We start from the raw sequence: 21,699 nt of genomic DNA, 5'->3' as shown, positions 1-21,699 counted from the left end.
TTTCAGTTCTTGGAAAAAACACACCAAATACACAGAAATCATGGTGCTTTAAACATAATAAGATTGTTTTTTACAAGGTCTAAAGCTGATAAAGGGAAACTGCACTCCGTCAAAGGTGACCGCCTTGTCTAAACCTCTCGGCACAATCCAGCTGAAGGATATGATCTGCTACCTGTCTCTCCTGGAGGGCGGACGACCAGAAGACAAACTAGAATGTAAGATCACCTACTATACCATTATATTTTTATTTATAGTAACTTACAGTATGCTTGCATGTGGAGGAAGCTCTTTATAATGGCTTGGGTTTCCATTTGGGTCCATAATTGGTTGCCAATTGGTTTCCACAATGGAGAAAACATGAGGCTGTGCTGCCATCTACTGGCAGCTTTTGTCACATCTCTAATAGGCTGCTAGTTCAGAAACCTGTTGCTAAGGGCAGACATACATGATTGCTGCTAAACTGCTCAGATGCTAATAACCTCTGGTTGATAGCACCTCTGAGTCACTGTTATGAAAGAATGAACAAATTGGCTTGCATAAAGGATGTCTGTGATGTGCGAGTCTAGTTTAAATTGTGCTAAACTTGATTGAATTGACTTCTTGAGAGATTCTGCCATTGGCTGAGCTGCTGGTTTCCATGGCAACACCCACTTTATGATGCCTCATAGAAAAGATGAGATTGCACTCTGAATTGTGAGGTTCATTTCATAGATATCCTTTTTATTTTAAAGGATACAGAAGTTGCAATTGAAACAGTGCTATCAGATGATTTTTAGATGCATAAATTATCCATGTATTAATTCTCTTTTCCAACCTCTTCCCATGTCTCTTTGTTTCTGTCACAGTTATGTTTCGGCTTTATGACACAGATGGGAATGGGTTTTTAGACAGTAAGGTGAGACTTCATCTTTCCAGCACTCGCTCCAGTTTATTATTGTTTTATTAACAGTCAAGTCACCTTGCTTTATACAACACAGATAGTTTCAAAGCAGCTTCACAGAAATACACAGGAAAATAACGATCAGTGATGCAAACTTCATTCAAATATGAGCCAAATTAAAATTCTACAGTAAAGCAGGTCTACAGAAGACAGTAGTGTCATTGTTCAACTCGAGTCAGTTCAGCGTTGATGCAATTCAATAACAGTTTTAATGTTGCAAAATGTGTCAATTATGAAGCGGTCGATTCATCTGTAAAGTAGCTCTGCAGAAGACAATAGTCAATATCTAACTCAATTCAGTTCAAGTTTTATTCTCATCCAATAGTGTCAGTGCAGTCAGATCCATAATGCAGTATTACTGAATATTAAGTGTCTTTTAAACCCCTGAATATGCCACCTAGTGGTTTAAAGCAGAATTGTTTGCATTCATTCAATAATGGATGCTCAGTTTTGCTCCTTACTGTTTGTTTTCAGACTGTAATTTTTGAGTGAACTCAAAGACCTTGATTAGCTGTTTCAGATGTGTTTGACTGAGTTGGAAGTAAACTTTTTGTAAGAAGCTAGATCTCATGAAGCAGGATTGAGTGCTCATACATTAAGGCTGCATCCGAAATCACATACTTCAATACTATATAGTAGATAAAACAGTATGTGAAAAGAGTAGCATGCCTGAATTTACAGCGCTTATAAAGCAGTTGGAGAAAAGTACATGGATGTCCTTACTACTTCTGAAGGCAGCATCTGATAGACACTTTACTATCTTGGTCATTCCTACAGTTTGGTGGATTTTGGACTGAGCAGGATTGTTGGGGGAAAAAAAATCTTTAAAATTCAACTTTTTTTTGTCTTGTCTATCATGAAAACACACAGGTCAAGCTCAAGCTAGTACAGGTGCTGGTCATATAATTAGAATATCGTGAAAAAGTTCATTTTTTTATTGTAAATTATTTAAAAAAATGAAACTTTCATTTATACTAGATTCCCTACATGTAAAGTAAAACATTTCAAAAGTTTTTTTTTTTTTAAATTAGAGCGTACAGCTAATGAAAGTCCAAAATCCAGTATCTCAAAATATTAGAATATTTACATTTGAGTTTCATTAAATGACCATCCCTACAGTATAAATTTCCGGGTATCTCTTGTTCTTTGAAACCACACTAATGGGGAAGACTGCTGACTTGGCAATGGTCCAGGAGACAATCATTGACACCCTCCACAAAGAGAGTAAGTCACAGATGGTCATTACTGAATGTGGTGGCTGTTTACAGAGTGATGTATCAAAGCATATTAAATGCAAACGTTGACTAGAAGGAAGAAATTGGGTAGGCAAAGGTGCACAAGCAACAGGGATGACCACAAGCTTGAGAATACTGTCAAGTAAAGCCGGTTCAAACACTTGGGAGAGCTTCACAATGAGTCAAATGAAGCCGGAGTCAGCGCATCAAGAGTCACCACACTCAGACATCTTCAGGAAAAGGACTACCAAGCCACTTCTGAAACAGAAACAACGTCAGAAGCATCTTACCTGGGCTAAGGAGAAAAAGAACTGGACAGTGAACAGTGGTCGAAAGTCCTCTTTTCAGATAAAAGTCAATTTTGCATTTCATGTTGAAATCATGGTCCCAGAGTCTGAAGGAAGACTGGAGAGGCACAGAATCCAAGCTGCTTGAAGTCTAGTGGGAAGTTTCTGAAGTCAGTAATGATTTGGGGGGCCGTGACATCTGCTGGTGTTGGTCCATTGTGTTTTATCAAGTGCAAAGTCAATACAGCCATCTTCCAGGAGATTTTGGAGCACTTTATGCTTCCATCTGCTGACAAGCTTTATGGAGATGCTGATTTCCTTTTCCAGCAGGACTTTAGCACCTGCCCACAGTGCAAAAACCAACTTCCAAGTGGTTTGCTGACCATGATATTACTGTGTTTTATTGGCCAGTCAACATGCCTGACCCCTGAATCTATGGGATATTTTCAAGAGAAAGATGAGAAACAGTCGATCCAACAATATACAGATGATCTGAAGGCTCAATAGTGCCTCAGCAGTGCCACAGGCTGATCACTTCCATGCCACACTTCACTGATGCTGTAATTTGTGCTAGGAGCAAGTCATTTGCTGTAATATGTGCTGCTGACCAAGTATTGAGTGCACAAGTGAACATACTTTAAAGAACTTGAACTTTTCTGTTTTGAAAATCCATTTTTTGATTGATCTTAGCAAATATTCTAATATTTTGCGATACTGGATTTTGGACTTTCATTAGCTGTACGCTCTAATCATCAAAATTAAAAAAAAAAACTAAACTTTTGAAATGTTTTACTTTACATGTAGGGAATCTAGAATATATGAAAGTTTCATTTTTAAAAATAATTTACAATAAAAAAATGAACTTTTTCACGATATTCTATTTATATGACCAGCACCTGTAGTAGATAAAACAGTATGTGAAAAGAGTAGTATGCCTGAATTTACAGCGCTTATAAAGCAGTTGGAGAAAAGTACCTGGATGTCTTACTACTTCTGAAGGCAGCATCTGATAGACACTTTACTATCTTGGTCATTCCTACAGTTTGGTGGATTTTGGACTGAGCAGGATTGTTGGGGGAAAAAAAAAATCTTTAAAATTCTTTAATTTTTTTTTTTTTTTTTTTTTTTTTTTTTTTTTGTCTTGTCTATCATGAAAACACACAGGTCAAGGTCAAGCTAGTATAACCTAATAATTATGACCAAATATTTCATTTTTCACATTCTTTGGAGTCTGTCCACCCTGTCACATGTATGTAACAGGGTGGACCTTAACAGGGTGGACATTTTAAGCTAATAACATCAATTTCTAGCTAGGACAGAAGAACATGCAGAAAATTTACTTAGATAATAGATATATAAAATATATTTAAAAAAGAAACAAACATTTTCATGTCCAGTATAAATTGACACAACAGGATGGACATGTTATGTTTTACGCTATTAGATAAATCTTCTAAAAATGAGGAAAAATTATGACTTCTTACTTTGTTCTTGGAGTTGCTGTCCCTCCAAGGAAATGATGTCATTTCTACCGAGCCATGTGATTTGGGCCATATGCTAAGATTTTAATTGGCAAACAGCACCAATGTAACAGGGTGGACTAGAGTCTGAGGGACAAACTAATTTAATGTTTTTACACATTAAAGTAGGTATCACAATAAATTGTATTTTATGTCAAAAAGAATAAGTATGGCATGAAAGTTGATGAATATTCATGTAAAATATGCAGTATTATTTCATGGGGACATAAAATCCACCAAACTGTAGTAATGACCGATCCCATGATGAGGCCACAGGAGATGATTTGTGAATGGCAATGAAGTGACTGAGGCTGTAGGTCACATGACAGTGATAGCATAGCAGATGTAGTACATCGGGATTTCATCATACTACACACGTTCATACCATGTAGAACCAGTGTTGGGGGAAAGTTACTTTTAAAAGTAATTTTTACATTACATTTTCTCACCTGGGCTGTGCTGTTTTTGTTTTTAATTAACAAAAAAGTTATTTGTTTAGCCAATGTAAAGGCCCTTTCACACCAAGAGAAATTATGGTTGAATTGGATCATCGAAGGTCAGCAGCAAAGATAAAGTGAGATTAAATACATAAAGTATATTTGTGTTATTTAACATATTTAATTATTGCAGGATTGTGGGTTTGCATTTCACTGTTTTGATTTATTTTGAGCAATACTGAAGAGATGAAAAAATTTTCATATTTAATCTAGAACTACAATAACCATCATGTTCACACAGTGCACACAACACCTCTGCATTTACTCCTGATTTCTCTCAACATGGGGACAGGAGAGCTGTCAGTCAATACATGGAAGAACAAAATAACTTGCATTACTTATTTGGAAAAGTAACTCAGATATTTTGTCTTAAAGGGTTAGTTCACCCAAAAATTAAAATAATGTCATTTATTACTCTCCCTCATGTCGTTCCACACCCATAAGATCTTTGTTCATCTTCAGAACACAAATTAAGATATTTTTGATGAAATCCGATGGCTTAGTGAAGCCTCTATAGACAGCAATGCCATTGAACTTCAATCTCAAGATCCAGGAAAGTACTAAAAACATATTTAAAATGGTTCATGTGAGTACAGTGGTTCAATATTAATATTATAAAGCGACGAGAATACTTTTTGTGCACCAAAAAAAACAAAATAATGACTTTTCAACAATATTTAGTAATGGCTGATTTCAAAACACTGCTGCTTCAAATCTTTTGTTTCGAATCAGCGATTCGGAGTGCCAAAGTCACCTGATTTCAGCAGTTTGGCGGTTTGACACACGATCCGAATCATGATTCGAAACAAAAGATTCATAAAGCTTTGAAGCTTCATGAAGCGGTGTTTTGAAATCCGCCATCACTAGATATCGTTGAAAAGTCGCTATTTTGTTTTGTTTTTTTGGCAAACAAAAAATTTTCTCGTCCCTTTATAATATTAAAGGTCCCGTTCTTCGTGATCCCATGTTTCAAACTTTAGTTAGTGTGTAATGTTGTTGTTAGAGTATAAATAAAATCTGTAAAATTTTGGTAATTTTGGTGAGTACAGTGGTTCAATATTAATATTATAAAGGGACGAGAATACTTTTTGTGCACCAAAAAAAACAAAATAATGACTTTTCAACAATATCTAGTAATGGCTGATTTCAAAACACTGCTGCTTCAAATCTTTTGTTTCGAATCAGCGATTCGGAGTGCCAAAGTCACCTGATTTCAGCAGTTTGGCGGCTTGACACACGATCTGAATCATGATTCGAAACAAAAGATTCATAAAGCTTTGAAGCTTCATGAAGCGGTGTTTTGAAATCCGCCATCACTAGATATCGTTGAAAAGTCGCTATTTTGTTTTGTTTTTTTGGCAAACAAAAAATTTTCTCGTCCCTTTATAATATTAAAGGTCCCGTTCTTCGTGATCCCATGTTTCAAACTTTAGTTAGTGTGTAATGTTGTTGTTAGAGTATAAATAAAATCTGTAAAATTTTAAAGCTCAAAGTTCAATGCCAAGCGAGATATTTTATTTAACAGAAGTCGCCTACATCGAACGGCCAGTTTGGACTACATCCCTCTACTTCCTTCTTTAATGACGTCACTAAAACAGTTTTTTGACTAACCTCCGCCCACAGGAATACACAAGAGTTGCGTTTGTAGAGTGTGTTTGTCGCCATGTCGTCGAAACGCTGTTATTTTTATCCCGTAGTCCAATCACCGGGTCTGATTCCGGCTCAAATTGATAGGGTAAAATTAAAGACATGTTTACAATAACACTGAGCGTGTGCATCTCCACGTTATGGTAAGAGGCGTGACCTTTCCGGGCAAGGTTCGCTAAGCTGCTGTCGAATCACAACACAGGAACCGCTGGCACAATCAGAACTCGTTACGTATTTCTGAAGGAGGGACTTCATAGAACAAGGAAGTCATCAGCCCGTTTTTATGACAGTGGAAACAGCGGTATAAGGATAAGTAAATTATGTGAAAAATACTGTGTTTTTTTACACGCGAAATATGAACACATGTTATATTGCACACTATAAACACAATCAAAGCTTCAAAAAAAACGGGACCTTTAAGATTGAACCACTGAACTCACATGAACAGTTTTAAATATGTTTTGAGTACCTTTATGGACCTTGAGAAGTTCAGTGGCGTTGCTGTCTATAGAGGCCTCACTGAGCCATCGGATTTCATCAAAAATATCTTAATCTGTGTTCCGAAGATGAACAAAGGTCTTACGGGTGTAGAACGACATGAGGGTGAGTAATAAATGACACTATTTTTAATAATTTTAATTAATTTTTTAATTAATGACAGAATCTTCATTTTTGGGTGAACTAACCCTTTCAATTTAAAAGTAATGTGAATTAATGTAAAGTAATGTGTTACTTTACTAGTTACTTTAAAAAAGTAACTGATTACATAGCTTGCGCTACTTGTAATGCATTACCCACAACACTGTGTAGACCTTTTTTTTTATCGGACGCAAAGAAATTATTTATTCAAAAGATGTACCTACTCATAGTTTATGCGATTTCGGATGGCGGCCTAGATCTTTGTGTAGAGCTGCGGTGGTGTAATGCAGAAAGTTTGCTCCTCTCGAACAGGAGCTGGAGCACATTATCTCTCAGATGATGCATGTTGCAGAGTATCTGGAGTGGGACGTCACAGAACTGAAGCCGGTAAGATTACCTTGAATTTGATCCTGGTCTGACATTGTGTTCAAAATTATATTGTCTGATTACAAACCTTTTTTTTTCTTGTTGTTGTTTGTCGGGTGTAGATTCTGGAGGAAATGATGCAGGAGATTGACTATGACCATGACGGGATGGTTTCTCTTGAAGAGTGGGTCCAGGGTGGCTTGACCACCATTCCTCTGCTAGTACTGCTGGGACTTGAAAATGTGATTACCAATTCAGCTTTATATATTTATATTTGTTTGTCCAGCTACCCACTAGTCAGTTCATCCATCCATCCATCCATCCATCCATTTGTCTGTCCATCTAAGCCAGAAGAACAGATTCATCAGTGTTGATAAATTGATGTTCCACTCTCCTTGCCCACTAGATGGAGTCCTCCACTCATTTTAAATGCCTTGACAGCAGCATTAGTGGTCTGGTGTCTGATGTATTTGGCATGACCTCCAAATTGTTAAAGATGCATATTTGACACTTTTCAAGACATACTCCTTACAACTTTCCAGTTGTCCCAGTAGGATTCCAGTATCTCCTTTATGTGAATATTGTAATGTTTTTCATTATAGTTGTATTGTTATTGTCAAGTCCTCATAGATGTCTTATTCTCATTCTCTCACTTTTATCTTTGTCTTTCTCACTCTCTCTGTCTTGCAGAATGTAAAGGATGATGGGCAGCATGTGTGGAGACTGAAGCACTTTAGTAAACCTGCATATTGTAACCTGTGTCTGAATATGTTGATTGGATTGGGAAAGCAAGGCCTGTGCTGTTCCTGTTAGTTCAACATCAGAACTCACAACATTTATGACATTAATCACTAGATGATTCTGTTATTTTTTATTTTTTTGCCTTAATATAAATAAGCAAGTGTATTAAATATCTAATATCTCATCTTTAAACAATTTCAGTCTAAGAATTGAAGATGGTTGTGAGTTACTAATACTAAATTTACTATATATATATATATATATATATATATATATATATATATATATATATACACATATATATATATATATATATATACACACATACATACATGCATATATACATGCATGCATACATACACACACACATATGTATATAATACTTTAATTTTTATACTTTTTTGTACCTTTTGTACTTCAGTAAAGTAGATATTATTTAAATAAATAATATATTAAAAATAAACAATATTTATAATAAAAATATGTTAGATATTAAATAAGCAATTATACTAAATATTAAAATATAATTTAAAAAAATTACAATTTTACAAATTATAGATATTGATAGACTACAAACCAGTAAAAATTAATCAAAACATTTTTACAATACTTTGTGAATTAATTTTCTGTCTGTCTGATTCATAGTCTGTAAGTACACCGTTCACGAGAGATGTGTGGCTCGAGCCCCCCCGTCCTGCATCAAAACATACGTCAAATCCAAGAAAAACACAGAGGTGCGTCGAATTGTAGTGTTTAAAAACCAGCACGCTTGGATCACCAATGTTTCACGGGGCTTAGTCCAAGGGCTTCTTTTCAGCTAATGAAATTAGAAAGAAATTCTCTCTCTAAGCATTGCTAATTACATGATTAACCTGGTTTAAACAGAGACCCAAATACACCAATGACGAGTCTTAATCAAAGCTCATGCTTCTTTGTTTGACTGTATTTTCTTTCTTCTTTTCTTATGCTTATATATATATACAGTATATTTAACAAAATGCTTTTTTTGAATAGATCATGCATCATTTCTGGGTTGAGGGAAACTGTCCAAGCAAGTGTGATAAGTGTCACAAAACCATCAAGTGTTACCAGGGTCTTACGGGCCTTCATTGTGTCTGGTGCCAGATTACTGTGAGTTTCTTTCTCATTACAAATAATTATTACAGTTTTTATGCTCTGAAAAATACCATGTGTGAATAATGAAGTTTTTAAAGGCATGTAAGTTATTTTTGTGATACTTGCACACAAATTAATTTGTAGTAGACATACATATTTGCAACATATAGGCCTGTGCAGTAACATAAGTCTGTATGTAAAAAGATATCGTTATATTGTCTGACGTGTTTTAAAGTTATGTTCTCCTTCTCCTTGCAGCTACACAACAAGTGCGCTTCACACGTCAAACCCGAATGTGACTGCGGATCGCTGAAAGATCACATACTTCCTCCAAACACTATATGCCCTGTTGTACTGGTATTATCTCCTATTTCTTTTCGTGTGTTATTTTTGGAATCGATGGTTATATAAAGCTCAGCTCTTTTAGACCTTTACATGTGACCTTTAACTGCAGGAAAGACAGTCTACTCTGAGAAAAGACTCCAGCCAATCAGGAGGCTGGGGGAAAATACAAAGGACCAATTCTGTATCAGTGGATGGACAGGGGCTACAGGTGAATGACACACTATCACACGTACTGTACAGTACAGCGGGATGTTACTAAAAGCAGGATGTCCATTTACTGCCGATTGAATCAAACAAAACTATGAAGTTAAACTGTGCTTTCCTAGTGCTGTCTGGGAAGTTGACATGTCCTGAGGTAACATGCTGTACTGCATCTAAAACATTTATAATTATTATGCATGCATCTTTTATGATCTCATATTAGGGACATTATGGAGTATTTGTACTTTTAAAAATGAATTTACACGCCAGTCAAAATGAACAAGTGAAGACAAAAAAGGCCATTAAAACTTACATTTTAACATTTTTATGTTCTTTTAAGTATTAATAATTTTTTGATATCCTTCTGTTTAAATAGCTGATATTCAAATACTGTGCTGTTTTGTCTAAATAAGTAAAAAATAAAACAGTTACAACTAAAATCAATCGTTTAAAATGCTATAAGTGAATTTAGCATCACAACATTGTAATACACATATAAAAAGTTCATTTAAAAAAAGTGAATATTAATTTTCTAAAGATCACATTTACTTTATAACTAATTGATATGCCACACATATAAGATATAATATGCATTGTTCATCTCTAATTAAACTGAAATATAAGTATATAAATAAATAAAAAAATCTATTAACATAATGTGGACCCACATTACATTAGATGCCTTTAACTACTAACATTTATATTATTGTGTACATATGTTTTTTAATTGTACTTATATATTTTAAAAAACAAATACCTGCATGAAATTACAATTTGAACACAATAAGTACATTGTACTACTACCTAACATTTAATTTGGTAACACTTTATTTTACAGTCATTGTTACATGTTAGTTACTGTAGTAATAACTATAAATTATGCATAATTACTTGCAATTAACCATAAACCAAATCCTCATCCTAATCCTAACCCTATAGTAAGTGCTCAGTGCTTAAATGTATTATTACACCTTAAATAATTTTTTTTTTTTTTTTTTTTTTTTGGACATAAGTACATAGAACTGTAGTTAAAGACACATAATATAATGAACTTCCTGGTAAAGAATCATCAACTATTTAGGCCAAAATGAGCATTGTATCTCAAAATCACACTTTGTGCAATCTAGTTAACATTCATAGATCATTACTTGGTTGAGGCAACAGTTAGGCTGCAGTGACCCATAGTAATGACAGAACGAAAAAAGACGAATCATGTCCTGGGTCATCCATCTTGGCTGGCGGCAGCTAACCAGTGTAATAATCAGGATTATTATTTATAATTAGAGGAAGTAATGGATCACTCGTCGCCGGACGGGCGGCTCATTAATTCACCTGGGCCTGCTGGGATTGTTTCGATGGGTTCTGTTTTAAGCGCTTCATCTGTGTCACCGTCCACCGGAAGACGACTCACACTCTCTGGATTAGTTTGTGCGTGCGTCGTTCGCTCCAAAACCCCACAATCATCATGCAGAAAAGTGACTCATGGTCAAAGACTGTCATTATTGACTAAATATGGAGCTGATTACTGAGGTTTGCTAGATGCGTCTCATGACGTGGGTTTTCGTGGCTGGTACATCTTAAGACTTTTTGTAATGAAGAGTTATTCTTGAGCTCAACACACTCCATTTATGTTATAAGAGAAAAGGGAAAGAGATTTATCAAATTGCTGACATGAAAATGTCAGGTTTAGATGGTGAATGAGAGATATGTTAAGCTACAACATATAGAATTGTTAAAGTCCCCCCTGTGGTGACAATCAAGTTTTTAATGTTGTTTATATGTCTATCTGGTGTTTTTACTTAACATGCTTTAAGACAAACCATGTGCAAATTCATAAGGCAACACCATTGCTGAGTATTTTCTCTTCAAAACTGCAGTAAACCACAAACAGTCTCAAACCCGCGGTTTGAAATCGCTGGTGTTTCTGACGTCACAAATGACTTTGTAACCAATCACGTCAAAGTGCCGGCGGGCTTTAGCGTATTATTAGGCTAACTGACCGTGCAAGGGAGTCTCAAAAGAAGATCATCAAGTATATTTTTCTGTTGATATGAAAAATCGTGTAGATTTAGCAATGTGGCGGGTGTATGATGCGTATTATGATGAACTATATGCCTTTCTTCACTGACATATTGAGTTGTTCAAAGCGTTTCTAAGGTTACTGATTGTTAAGGCAGCTGTCTGACTGTGAATGTGAACATGGTTTGTGTAGCATTAGCAACACATTATTAGCTGCTTGATAACATAGTCAAGCGAAACGCTAATCATATTAATTATCGTTATGTGTCCGACGTTATAAAAAGCAATATTGTGCAGCGTTTACCTCAGTAAGTTGGCCGAGTGGATCTCTGAGCTCTTGTGAGTGGAGGCGGGGCTAATTATCATATTCATAGATCTGTGTATATTATATGAGGCAAGGTTGTAGAGTTACATTCAAGCTATAATAAGGCATTAAGATTTTTCTTTCAAAGGAAAAAACGTTTAAATATGTAATTTTGGTGATCAAAGGTGAGTTTTAAGAGATAAAATTATTGAAAAAGCTTTGTAGAAAAGATATGTTAATAGTTGTTAATAATGGTGCATATTGTCTTACTTATGCATATCAGTAATAAATTTAAATGTGTTTAAGGACGTGTTTAAGTTATTTAAGGACGTTAAACAATTTTTGGTACCGTCTTAGGTCAGTCAGATCTACGGAAGAGGATTAGGGCCAAGCAATAATAAAAAAAATAAAACTATCTCGAGATTAAAGTTGTTAAATTTCGAGAAAAAAGTCAAAATAAAATGTTGAGAATAAACTCGTTAAATTACGAGAAAAAACTCGTTAAATTTCGAGAAGAAAGTCGAGATAAAATTTTGAGAATAAAGTCATTAAATTACGAGAAAAAGGTTGTTAAATTACGCGAACAAATTCGTTAAATTATGAGAAAAATGTCATTTAATTTTGAGAAAAAAGTCGAGATAAAATGTTGAGAATAAAGTCATTAAATTACGAGAAAAAAGTCGTTAAATTACGAGAACAAATTCGTTAAATTATGAGAAAAATGTCGTTTAATTTTGAGAAAAAAGTCGAGATAAAATGTTGAGAATAAACTCATTAAATTATGAGAAAAAAGTCGTTAAATTTTGAGAAAAAAAGTCGAGATAAAATGTTGAGAATAAACTCATTAAATTATGAGAAAAAAGTCGTTACATTTTGAGAAAAAAAGTCGAGATAAAATGTTGAGAATAAACTCATTAAATTATGAGGAAAAAAGTTGTTAAATTACGAGAACAAATTCGTTAAAATAAATATTTTGTTCACTAACGACTTTTTTCTCGTAATTTAATGAGTTTTTTCTCGTACATTTTAATCTCGACTTTTTTCTCGTAATTTAACGAGTTTATTCTCAACATTTTATTTCGACCTTTTTCTCAAAATGTAACGAGTTTTTTCTCGTAATTTAATGAGTTTATTCTCAACATTTTATTTCGACTTTTTTCTTGAAATTTAACGAGTTTTTTCTTGTAATTTAACGAGTTTTTTCTTTTTCGTAAGTTTTTTCTTGTAATTTAACGAGTTTATTCTCAACATTTTATTTCGACCTTTTTCTCAAAATTTAACGAGTTTTTTCTTGTAATTTAACGAGTTTATTCTCAACATTTTATCTCGACTTTTTTCTTGAAATTTAACGAGTTTTTTCTTGTAATTTAACGAGTTTATTCTCAACATTTTATTTCGACTTTTTTCTTGAAATTTAACAACTTTAATCTTCGAGATGGTTTTATTTTTTATTATTGCTTGGCCCTAATCCTCTTCCGTACAGATCTGAATCATGAAGGACAACAGCTGATTTAAAAGCTAAATCCACTTACCTTTTCTAAATTAGGGTGTAATAATGTTTCTTATCACTTTGTTCTGTAGATTACATTATCAGAAGGAACTCATCCACTGCTGGTTTTCGTCAACCCTAAAAGCGGAGGCAAACAAGGTGAAAGGTGAGAACTGTGAAATATGGTGCCACATTTAAGAAATTTACGCCACAGTATTTTCATATAGCATTTCAACTGTCTTGAGTCAATCTGCATAATTTATCAGTCACTACAGTTTGTTTGACACCAAATTTGCAACCACAGTCAAATGAGCTTGATGGATTTTCTGATTTCCATCAATTTGTTGATGGAGCTTCTTTGAGTTTCAGTTCTATTTCTGGCAACTTAAATGATGATCTAATGATCTAATCAAATCAGTTCTCATTCAAAATCCATTTTTGGCATCCTAAAGATCCAGATCAAATCTCATTTCCTCTTGCTGGACCACATTGAATGTGATGGCCATGATGTGAAATTTATCCATCTTATTAGGTGGTGACCAAATCCTTAGTTTCTATTCAAATTCATCCAACCACAAATATTTTATTTCTGAAAATTCACTAAAAACATCCTGTTAAATCTACAGTAAAAAAGTGGCAGCTGTGGTTGAAAGATACATTTTTATTGTATCTTTCAACCACAGCTGCCACTTTTTTTACTGTAAATTTAACAGGATATTTTTAGTGAATTTTAGTACCTGTATATTTTACAACTTAAAACAGCGTATTTCATTAAGTTATATGATGTTAATACAGTACAAATCTTATTGGACTACCAAAATATGCTTTGTACCTGCACTGATAACCACCATTTAATACAAGTGGTCAAATAAAAGCACCATAAAGATTCATGAACTAATTAACTGTATAATATAATATAATATAATATAATATAATAATATGTGATGTGTCACAGGGACTTGTCCTGGGAGTGTCCTTTAACTGTCCGTTAATGGTAATTCATAGTTTTACTGTACTTCCAAATACCATACATTTCAGACTATTTTACTCTAAAATTACATATAATGTGAGGTTAAACCATTTTTTCCACCATAAACTGTACTATAAGGCAACTTACAGTACAGTTAACCAATTAACAGGTTTTTACTGTAGCAATTTTACAGTTTTTTCTATAAAAATCACAAACATTTGTATAGTGTGGGACCAGTTTATAGAAGATCAACTTCACCAAAATGTTAAAACTGGCACAAAATGGAAAGTGCGATAGTCTTTTCCTCCCTATTGGGGTGTATATCTGAGTTAAATGGCTTCTCAAACAAGAAAAAATGTAGGGCAGAACTTAATTTTGTCCATCTGGTATTGATTGGATCGTTGGATGGTTGTGGCTTGCTATTGGTCGATCTCATGTGAGCGACAGGTTGTCCCGCCCTCGCGCCAGTAAACACGTCATAAGAGAGGAGATGTTGTTGCAAGAGGGAGGAGAAGTTATTTTTATTAAAGATTATGATGGCACATGAATTTAAAAAAAATAAAATAATGATGTGCATGGATAAATCATTTATAATAAATATTGCAATATTCCATTAAAAAAAAAAACCCAAATAAACAAGAATTGTCCGTTTTGATTTCATGGTGTCTTTAAAACAAACTTTTAAAAACTTTCTGTCCTATTTAGGATCTTCCGAAAGTTCCAGTACCTCCTGAACCCTCGTCAAGTCTACAACCTGGCCAAGAACGGCCCCATGCCTGGGTGAGTGACAGTTCTCCAAATCTTATCATCCTAACAGAAGCGTAACGCTCCCTGCTGTCTAGCTTTTAGGGAAACGTATTGTTGCGGCACATTCTCAGTTTATGATCATACATAAGATTTGCGACAACCTGACGTTAACAATATATTGTATATGCAGACACTGCTTGATGGTAATGTGCACTAATTCATGCATGACAATCTCTCTCTCTGTCTTAGTTGTAAATGTAGACATTATTAAAGGGTTATATCCACCATCACAAACACTGCAGAGAACAAAGCCAGGCTGTGGAAGTGTCCAGTGCTGACAGTCAGCTGGTAATAATAGATTCATGTTAGTGCTAGTGTGTTGCCGCTCTCAGGGCCTTGTGTGATCACGCATACCATCGGTGGTGTCAATCAAATGCACACAACCATGAGGCTCTGTCATCACTGACTGAATTTGTTATTAGTATGCCAGAGACGTGGCCACTTTTGAGTTAAGTGCACAGCCGTGAGGGTTGTGACAATATTCATTGATACTATATTTTGAAAATGAAATTTTAAAGAGCAATAAAGAAAGTGGAAATGTTGTTGTGGAATGTTGCCATGAAAATTAACTAGGGGTGAATATTTGAGTAGACAGTAAATCGATTCTATTCACTGTTTCATACTGTAGTAGGATTTCAATTCAAGTTTTAGGAATTCAGAATAATTCAGTATGATTCAATTAGTGATTTGATTCTGTCTTTTTAAAATACATTTATAGGATTCTTTAAATAATCTTAGGCAAGAAAAAATTCTCATTTGCAAGAGAAGAAAAAAAGCAATATTAATTTAATCTAATTTAATACACTACCATTCAAAAGTTTTATTTGAAGGAAAATATTTTTGTACAAGTGATGCATTAAAGGGTTAGTTCACCAAAAAATGAAAATTCTGTCAATTACTCTCCCTCATGCCGTTCCACACCCGTAAGTCCTTCGTTCATCTTCAGAACACAAATTAAGATATTTTTGATAAAATCCGCTCAGTGAGGCCTCTATTGACAGCAAGATAATTAACACTTTCAATGCCCAGAAAGCCTACTTAAGACACATTTAAATCAGTTCATGTGACTACAGTGGTTCAACCTTAATGTTACGAAGTGCCGAGAATACTTTTTGTGCGCCAAAAAAACAAAATAACAACTTTATTCAACAATATCTAGTGATGGGCGACTTCAAAACACTGCTTCATAAAGTTTCGAAGCTTTACAAATCTTTTGTTTCAAATCATTGGTCTGGAGCGTGAATCAAACTGCCAAAGTCACACGAAATTTCAATGTTTCAATGTTTCGAAATTTCAATGGTTCACCATGGGGGCATGACTTTGGCAGTTTGATACACGCTCCAAACCACTGATTCAAAACAAAAGATTCGTAAAGCTTCGAAGCTTCATAAAGCAGTGTTTTGAAATCGCCCATCACTAGATATTGTTGAATAAAGTCGTTTTTTGGCGCACAAAAAGTATTCTCGCCGCTTTATAATATTAAGGTTGAACAATTGTAGTCATGTGAATGTTTGTTTTAATATGTCTTTAGTAGCTTTCTGGGCATTGAAAGTCTTAATTATCTTGCTGTCAATGGAGGCCTCACTGAGCCATTGGATTTTATCAAAATTACCTTAATTTGTGTTCTGAAGATGAATGAAGGTCTTACGGGTGTGGAACGACATGAGGGTGAGTAATTAATGACAGAATTTTCATTATTGGGTGAACTAACCCTTTAAATTGATAAGTAGTGACAGTAAAGACATTTATTTATAATGTTACAGAAGATTTCAGTTTCAAATAAATGCTGTTCTTTGAACTTTATATTCAAGAATCGAGAAAAAAAATAAGAAAAAAAAATAATTAAGGTTTCCACAAAAATATTAAGCAGCACAACTGTTTTCAGCATTAATAATAATAATAATAAGAAATGTTTAATGAGCATCATATTAGAATGATTTCTGAAGGATCATGTGACACTGAAGACTGGAGTAATGATGCTGAAAATTCAGCTTATAAAATATAATAAAATAGAAAACAGTTATTTAAAATTGTAATAATTATTCACAATATTACTGATTTTACTGTATTTTTACTGTAAATGCAGCCATGGTGATCAAGAGACTTATTTCGAAAACATTAAAAATGTTTGCTATTGTACCAAATCTCAATTAATTTGATTTCTACCAATATAAATTAGTGGTACAAAACAAATGATTCACGATTAAAAAAATCTGTATTTCAAGATCACACCTTTTACTCCACTGAATATTTCTCACTGTAGGATTATTTTTGAAAGGCCTGATTTCTGTCCAATTTATTGGCCCCTGATTAATTATTTACTTACAGTAGGTTTTTATGATTTTATAAATGCACCCCACTGAGGCGATCCCCCTCAGAAACCATTTAGTGACCTTGTCAGCCAATTTGCTTTTGAAACTATTGATTATAGTGTTTGGAAGTCCTACTGACTAGGTCAGGTGTAGCCTATGTATTGACGTTTCTTTGCTGGTGGAAAAGATAGATTTTGACTTTATGCATTCACAGTCACATCTGTCGAAATAACACATGAACTTAGGTGTAGTCATGTGATGAGAATGTGACATTGCTTTGTCAAGGTGACTGTCAGTGGGCTGTCCTGTCAATTACAGGCCTGGCTAACACAATTAGAGCAAATTAAGTGTTTGTTTCTTCATACTCAAACATCCTCAAAGTTGCTTTTTCATGCGATTGGTCGTCTGTTTCTGCTGTCTAATATGATTTGCCAAGCCTGCATGTCCCAATGAGTAAAGTAATTGAGAGTCTTATATTGTGAGCCATTCTACCATGTAAGGTCCCTTCATGCGGTTACAGCTTTATTATTGTGAAGCAACGGAAGACGTTGTAATGAACATTGTCTTGGTAGATCTGATTAGCTTCTGAACAGGCTTGTCTTTCAAAAAGATGGATTTGCAATTGTTGTTTAAACAAAAGATTTGTTCACAAAGGCCAAATATGGTGGAAGTGTGATTAGATTTTTCAAAATGTATAATATATACTTTTATAAAATATAAAATGTATTGTTTTTTAGTGTTACTATTTTAGTTTTCATTATTATTAGAAAAAATGTGTATTGACTCATACATCTTGTGGCTATCTTTCACTAAATGAATTACTTAACACTTTGTAAAAGTAGAAAGTTGTGGTTAAATTGTTTGAATTAAACTTGGCATTTAAATACCTTCATTTCAGCTTAAATTTCTTTCGAGATGTTCCAGACTTCAGAGTCTTGGCCTGTGGTGGAGATGGGACCGTTGGATGGATTCTTGATGTAATAGGTGAGTTCAGATGATGTGAAAATTTAAACATAAAACACACTCATTTTTAAATTTAACACCCATAAGTTGTGTAAATTACATTTATGTTTTTGTGGCTGTTGACTTGTTTGTTTGCTTTGGCCTTTGGTTATTTCTTAGAGCAATTAAACGCTGGAGTCATGTGGATTAGGGCTTTCATACTGTTGCCATTTTGTAAATTAAATCCAGAAAGTTTTCATTATAGATTTAATAAAAACAGCAAGCTAAAGTAAACTTCATAACGTAACGACATCTGCAAAAAAGCTTTTCTTGTTGTTTCAAAGCTTCTTTTATACAGAAGTGATTTTGTTATATTTGTCAAAATAGTCAAATACTTATTTTTTACTGAACTAAAGCTATTACATTCGTATCTGTATTTTCGGGGCAAATAGGATGATTATCTTTCTTCAAGAAATGGCATATTATTTATATCATCTGAAGAATAGTCTCTGCAGGTGATTTTTTTTTTAGATGACTGTGTCCTCATTTAGTCCTTTATTTGTCAAAAATTGCCTCCATTTTTTTATCAATCAAAGCAAAGACAGAGTAATAGCCTGGATGCTTTCAGAGGAGTGTATTAGAAAAGAACCATTGAGTTTTTGCCATTTATTCCATATATACATACACATATTCACATACATATATACTCTAGTCTGTATATACAGTATATATGTATGTGTTTGTGTATATATACAGTCAAACCAAAATGTATTCAGACACCTTAAACATTTCATTCATTAATACTGTTCTATTTACTATAGTTTAAAAAATGGTAATAAAATATGACAAGATCTCTGTGTTAGAAAAAGTTGATCTTAATTATGTCAGATAACACTTAAGCAAAACATGGTCAGGTCAAAGTGTCTGAATAATTTTTGGTTCCAAATTTTTATCAATTTCACTGGTAGTCCACTGTATGGAGAATTTTTGGGTATAAAATGTCAAAGATTTTGCTATCCTCACTTACATAAATGAACTATAGTGTCCTGCACCCACTAGTAAAAATATATAAAAAAATGTCTGAATAATTTTTGGTTTGACTGTATATAGTTAATATTCACTCAGCATTTTAACTAGCCACAATTTTGTTGTTGGAAATTACATTTTATTAGGGGTGTGACAAAACACTTAGCCTGCAAGACGAGACAATACACAATGTTGTGTTCACGAGAACAAGATATTTTGACACTATTTTTAAGAAATCTTCAATTACTGGAAAAATAGTCTTTTATTCGACTGAAATTCAGAAAATGCACAACAATGCATTTTGAATTGTTTTAACTAATCTTAGGGCTGTCACTAATGATTATTTTTGCAAGCGAGAAATCAGTCGATTATTTTGATGATTAATCAAGTAATCGGATAATATTTTTTGTGTTAATAAAAATAGACCTAAGTGAACAATAGCTTTTAAAAATGACTTAGATACATAATAGCAATGAGGCAATAATAATTGGTTCAAATAAAGTATCATAAGGAAGTAATAATTTAGTTTTATTAAACAACACTGTTAAAATACAAAATTTAACATACATAATATTAACAACTTGTGTACATTATGTATTAAAACAGATGCCTGCAAAGGGCGCCAATGGCCTGGTGATTGTTGTTGTTACACTTTACAGCAGATCAAAATCCCTGTTTAATGTTGGCCAAACAACATTTAATTCAAATGTCCAATTAATCTTTAATATTTGGCCACTTCTTTATGATATAAATGGCACAGCCACTGTAATTTCTTGAAAAAGAATATGTAGACATCAAAACATGCAAACTCAGAGCGAAGTTTAAACTGAACTGCAATTCACATATATATGCTGACTTCACGTGCTATTGGAAATTCGATAATTCCCACTTCTGAAGTCATAATTACGAGCTCATCGTATTCAAGTTTCAAAATGGGAATATATAAAGGTTTATAACATTACAAATCTAGTTAAATGTCATACGTTGCGTTCCCAGGTGAATGTAATGAGCAACCCAAACTCACAGCATATACAGAGATGTTTATTAACCGAGCTGCTGAGACGTGCTGCATGCATGTGAATGGTAACAGTGCAACACTTCGCTATGAAACACAAAGCGTGACTTTATGCACTTTATTGGAAACCCAATCAAACAGCACATGCAGAGACTGAGTTGGTGCGGAGCAGCATTTCCACAGAGCCTCTCTGTAATGCTGGAAGAAATACAGTACCTGCAATAGGCTAATTAAAGTTAGTTCACCCAAAAATGAAAATAATGTCATTTATTACTCACCCTTATGTTGATCTACACCCGTAAGACCTTCGTTCATCTTCGGAACACAAATTAAGATATTTTTGTTGAAATCCGATGGCTCAGTGAGGCCTGCATAGCCAGCAATGACACTTCCTCTCTCAAGATCCATTAATGTACTAAAAACATATTTAAATCAGTTCATGTGAGTACAGTGGTTCAATATTAATATTATAAAGTGAAGAGAATATTTTTGGTGCGCCAAACAACAAAAAAACGACTTATATAGTGATGGCCGATTTCAAAACACTGCTTCATTAAAGGATTAGTCCACATTTAAATAAACTTTTCCTGATAATTACTCACCCCCATGTCATCCAAGATGTTCATGTCTTTATTTCTTCAGTCGAAAAGAAATTAAAGTTTTTGATGAAAACATTCCAGGATTTTTCCCCTTATAGTGGACTTCTATGGGCACCAAACAGTTGAAGGTCAAAATTACAGTAGTTTCATTGCAGCTTCAAATTGTTCAACACAATCCCAGATGAGAAATAAGAGTCTTATCTAGTGAAAACATTTTCAAAAAAATTAATACGCTTAGCAGTGTCTACACTGTTGGAATTCAAATAGAGAAGAAGAAGAAGAGAGCTAGTTCAAGATGAGCATTTCTGGTTAAAACTTATATAATTTTCAATTTTTTTGAAAATGTTTTCACTAGATAAGACTCTTATTTCTCATCTGGGATCGTGTTGAACAATTTGAAGCTGCAGTGAAACTAATTTTGACCTTTAACTGTTTGGTGCCCATTGAAGTCCACTATAAGGAGAAAAATCCTGGTATGTTTTCATCAAAAACTTTAATTTCTTTTTGACTGACGAAAGAAAGACATGAACATCTTGGATGACATGGGGGTGAGTAAATTATCAGGAAAAGTTTATGTAAAAGTGGACTAATCCTTTAAGCTTTGGAGCGTTATGAATCTTTTGTGTCGAATCATGATTCGGATCGCGTGTCAAACCGCCAAACTGCTGAAATCACGTAACTT

The 21,699-nt window shown here is 34.0% G+C and overlaps 1 protein-coding gene across 1 annotated transcript in view; it reads left to right on the top strand.

The window, feature by feature from the left end:
• The window catches only part of dgkb (diacylglycerol kinase, beta), a 70,724-nt gene that overhangs the window by 2,485 nt on the left and 46,540 nt on the right, over positions 1-21,699 (top strand). The window contains 12 exon segments of the mRNA XM_048161659.1: positions 78-215; positions 846-895; positions 7,078-7,152; positions 7,254-7,373; positions 7,822-7,939; positions 8,518-8,606; positions 8,887-9,003; positions 9,247-9,345; positions 9,443-9,541; positions 13,439-13,512; positions 15,022-15,096; positions 18,334-18,419. Of these exon segments, the coding sequence (XP_048017616.1) occupies positions 78-215; positions 846-895; positions 7,078-7,152; positions 7,254-7,373; positions 7,822-7,939; positions 8,518-8,606; positions 8,887-9,003; positions 9,247-9,345; positions 9,443-9,541; positions 13,439-13,512; positions 15,022-15,096; positions 18,334-18,419 (1,140 nt within the window).

Source organism: Megalobrama amblycephala, linkage group LG16 (genome assembly GCF_018812025.1).
Source record: "Megalobrama amblycephala isolate DHTTF-2021 linkage group LG16, ASM1881202v1, whole genome shotgun sequence".
Lineage (NCBI taxonomy): Eukaryota > Metazoa > Chordata > Actinopteri > Cypriniformes > Xenocyprididae > Megalobrama > Megalobrama amblycephala.
Note: the sequence above shows the minus strand (reverse complement) of the source record. Positions and strands in the feature narration are given on the sequence as shown.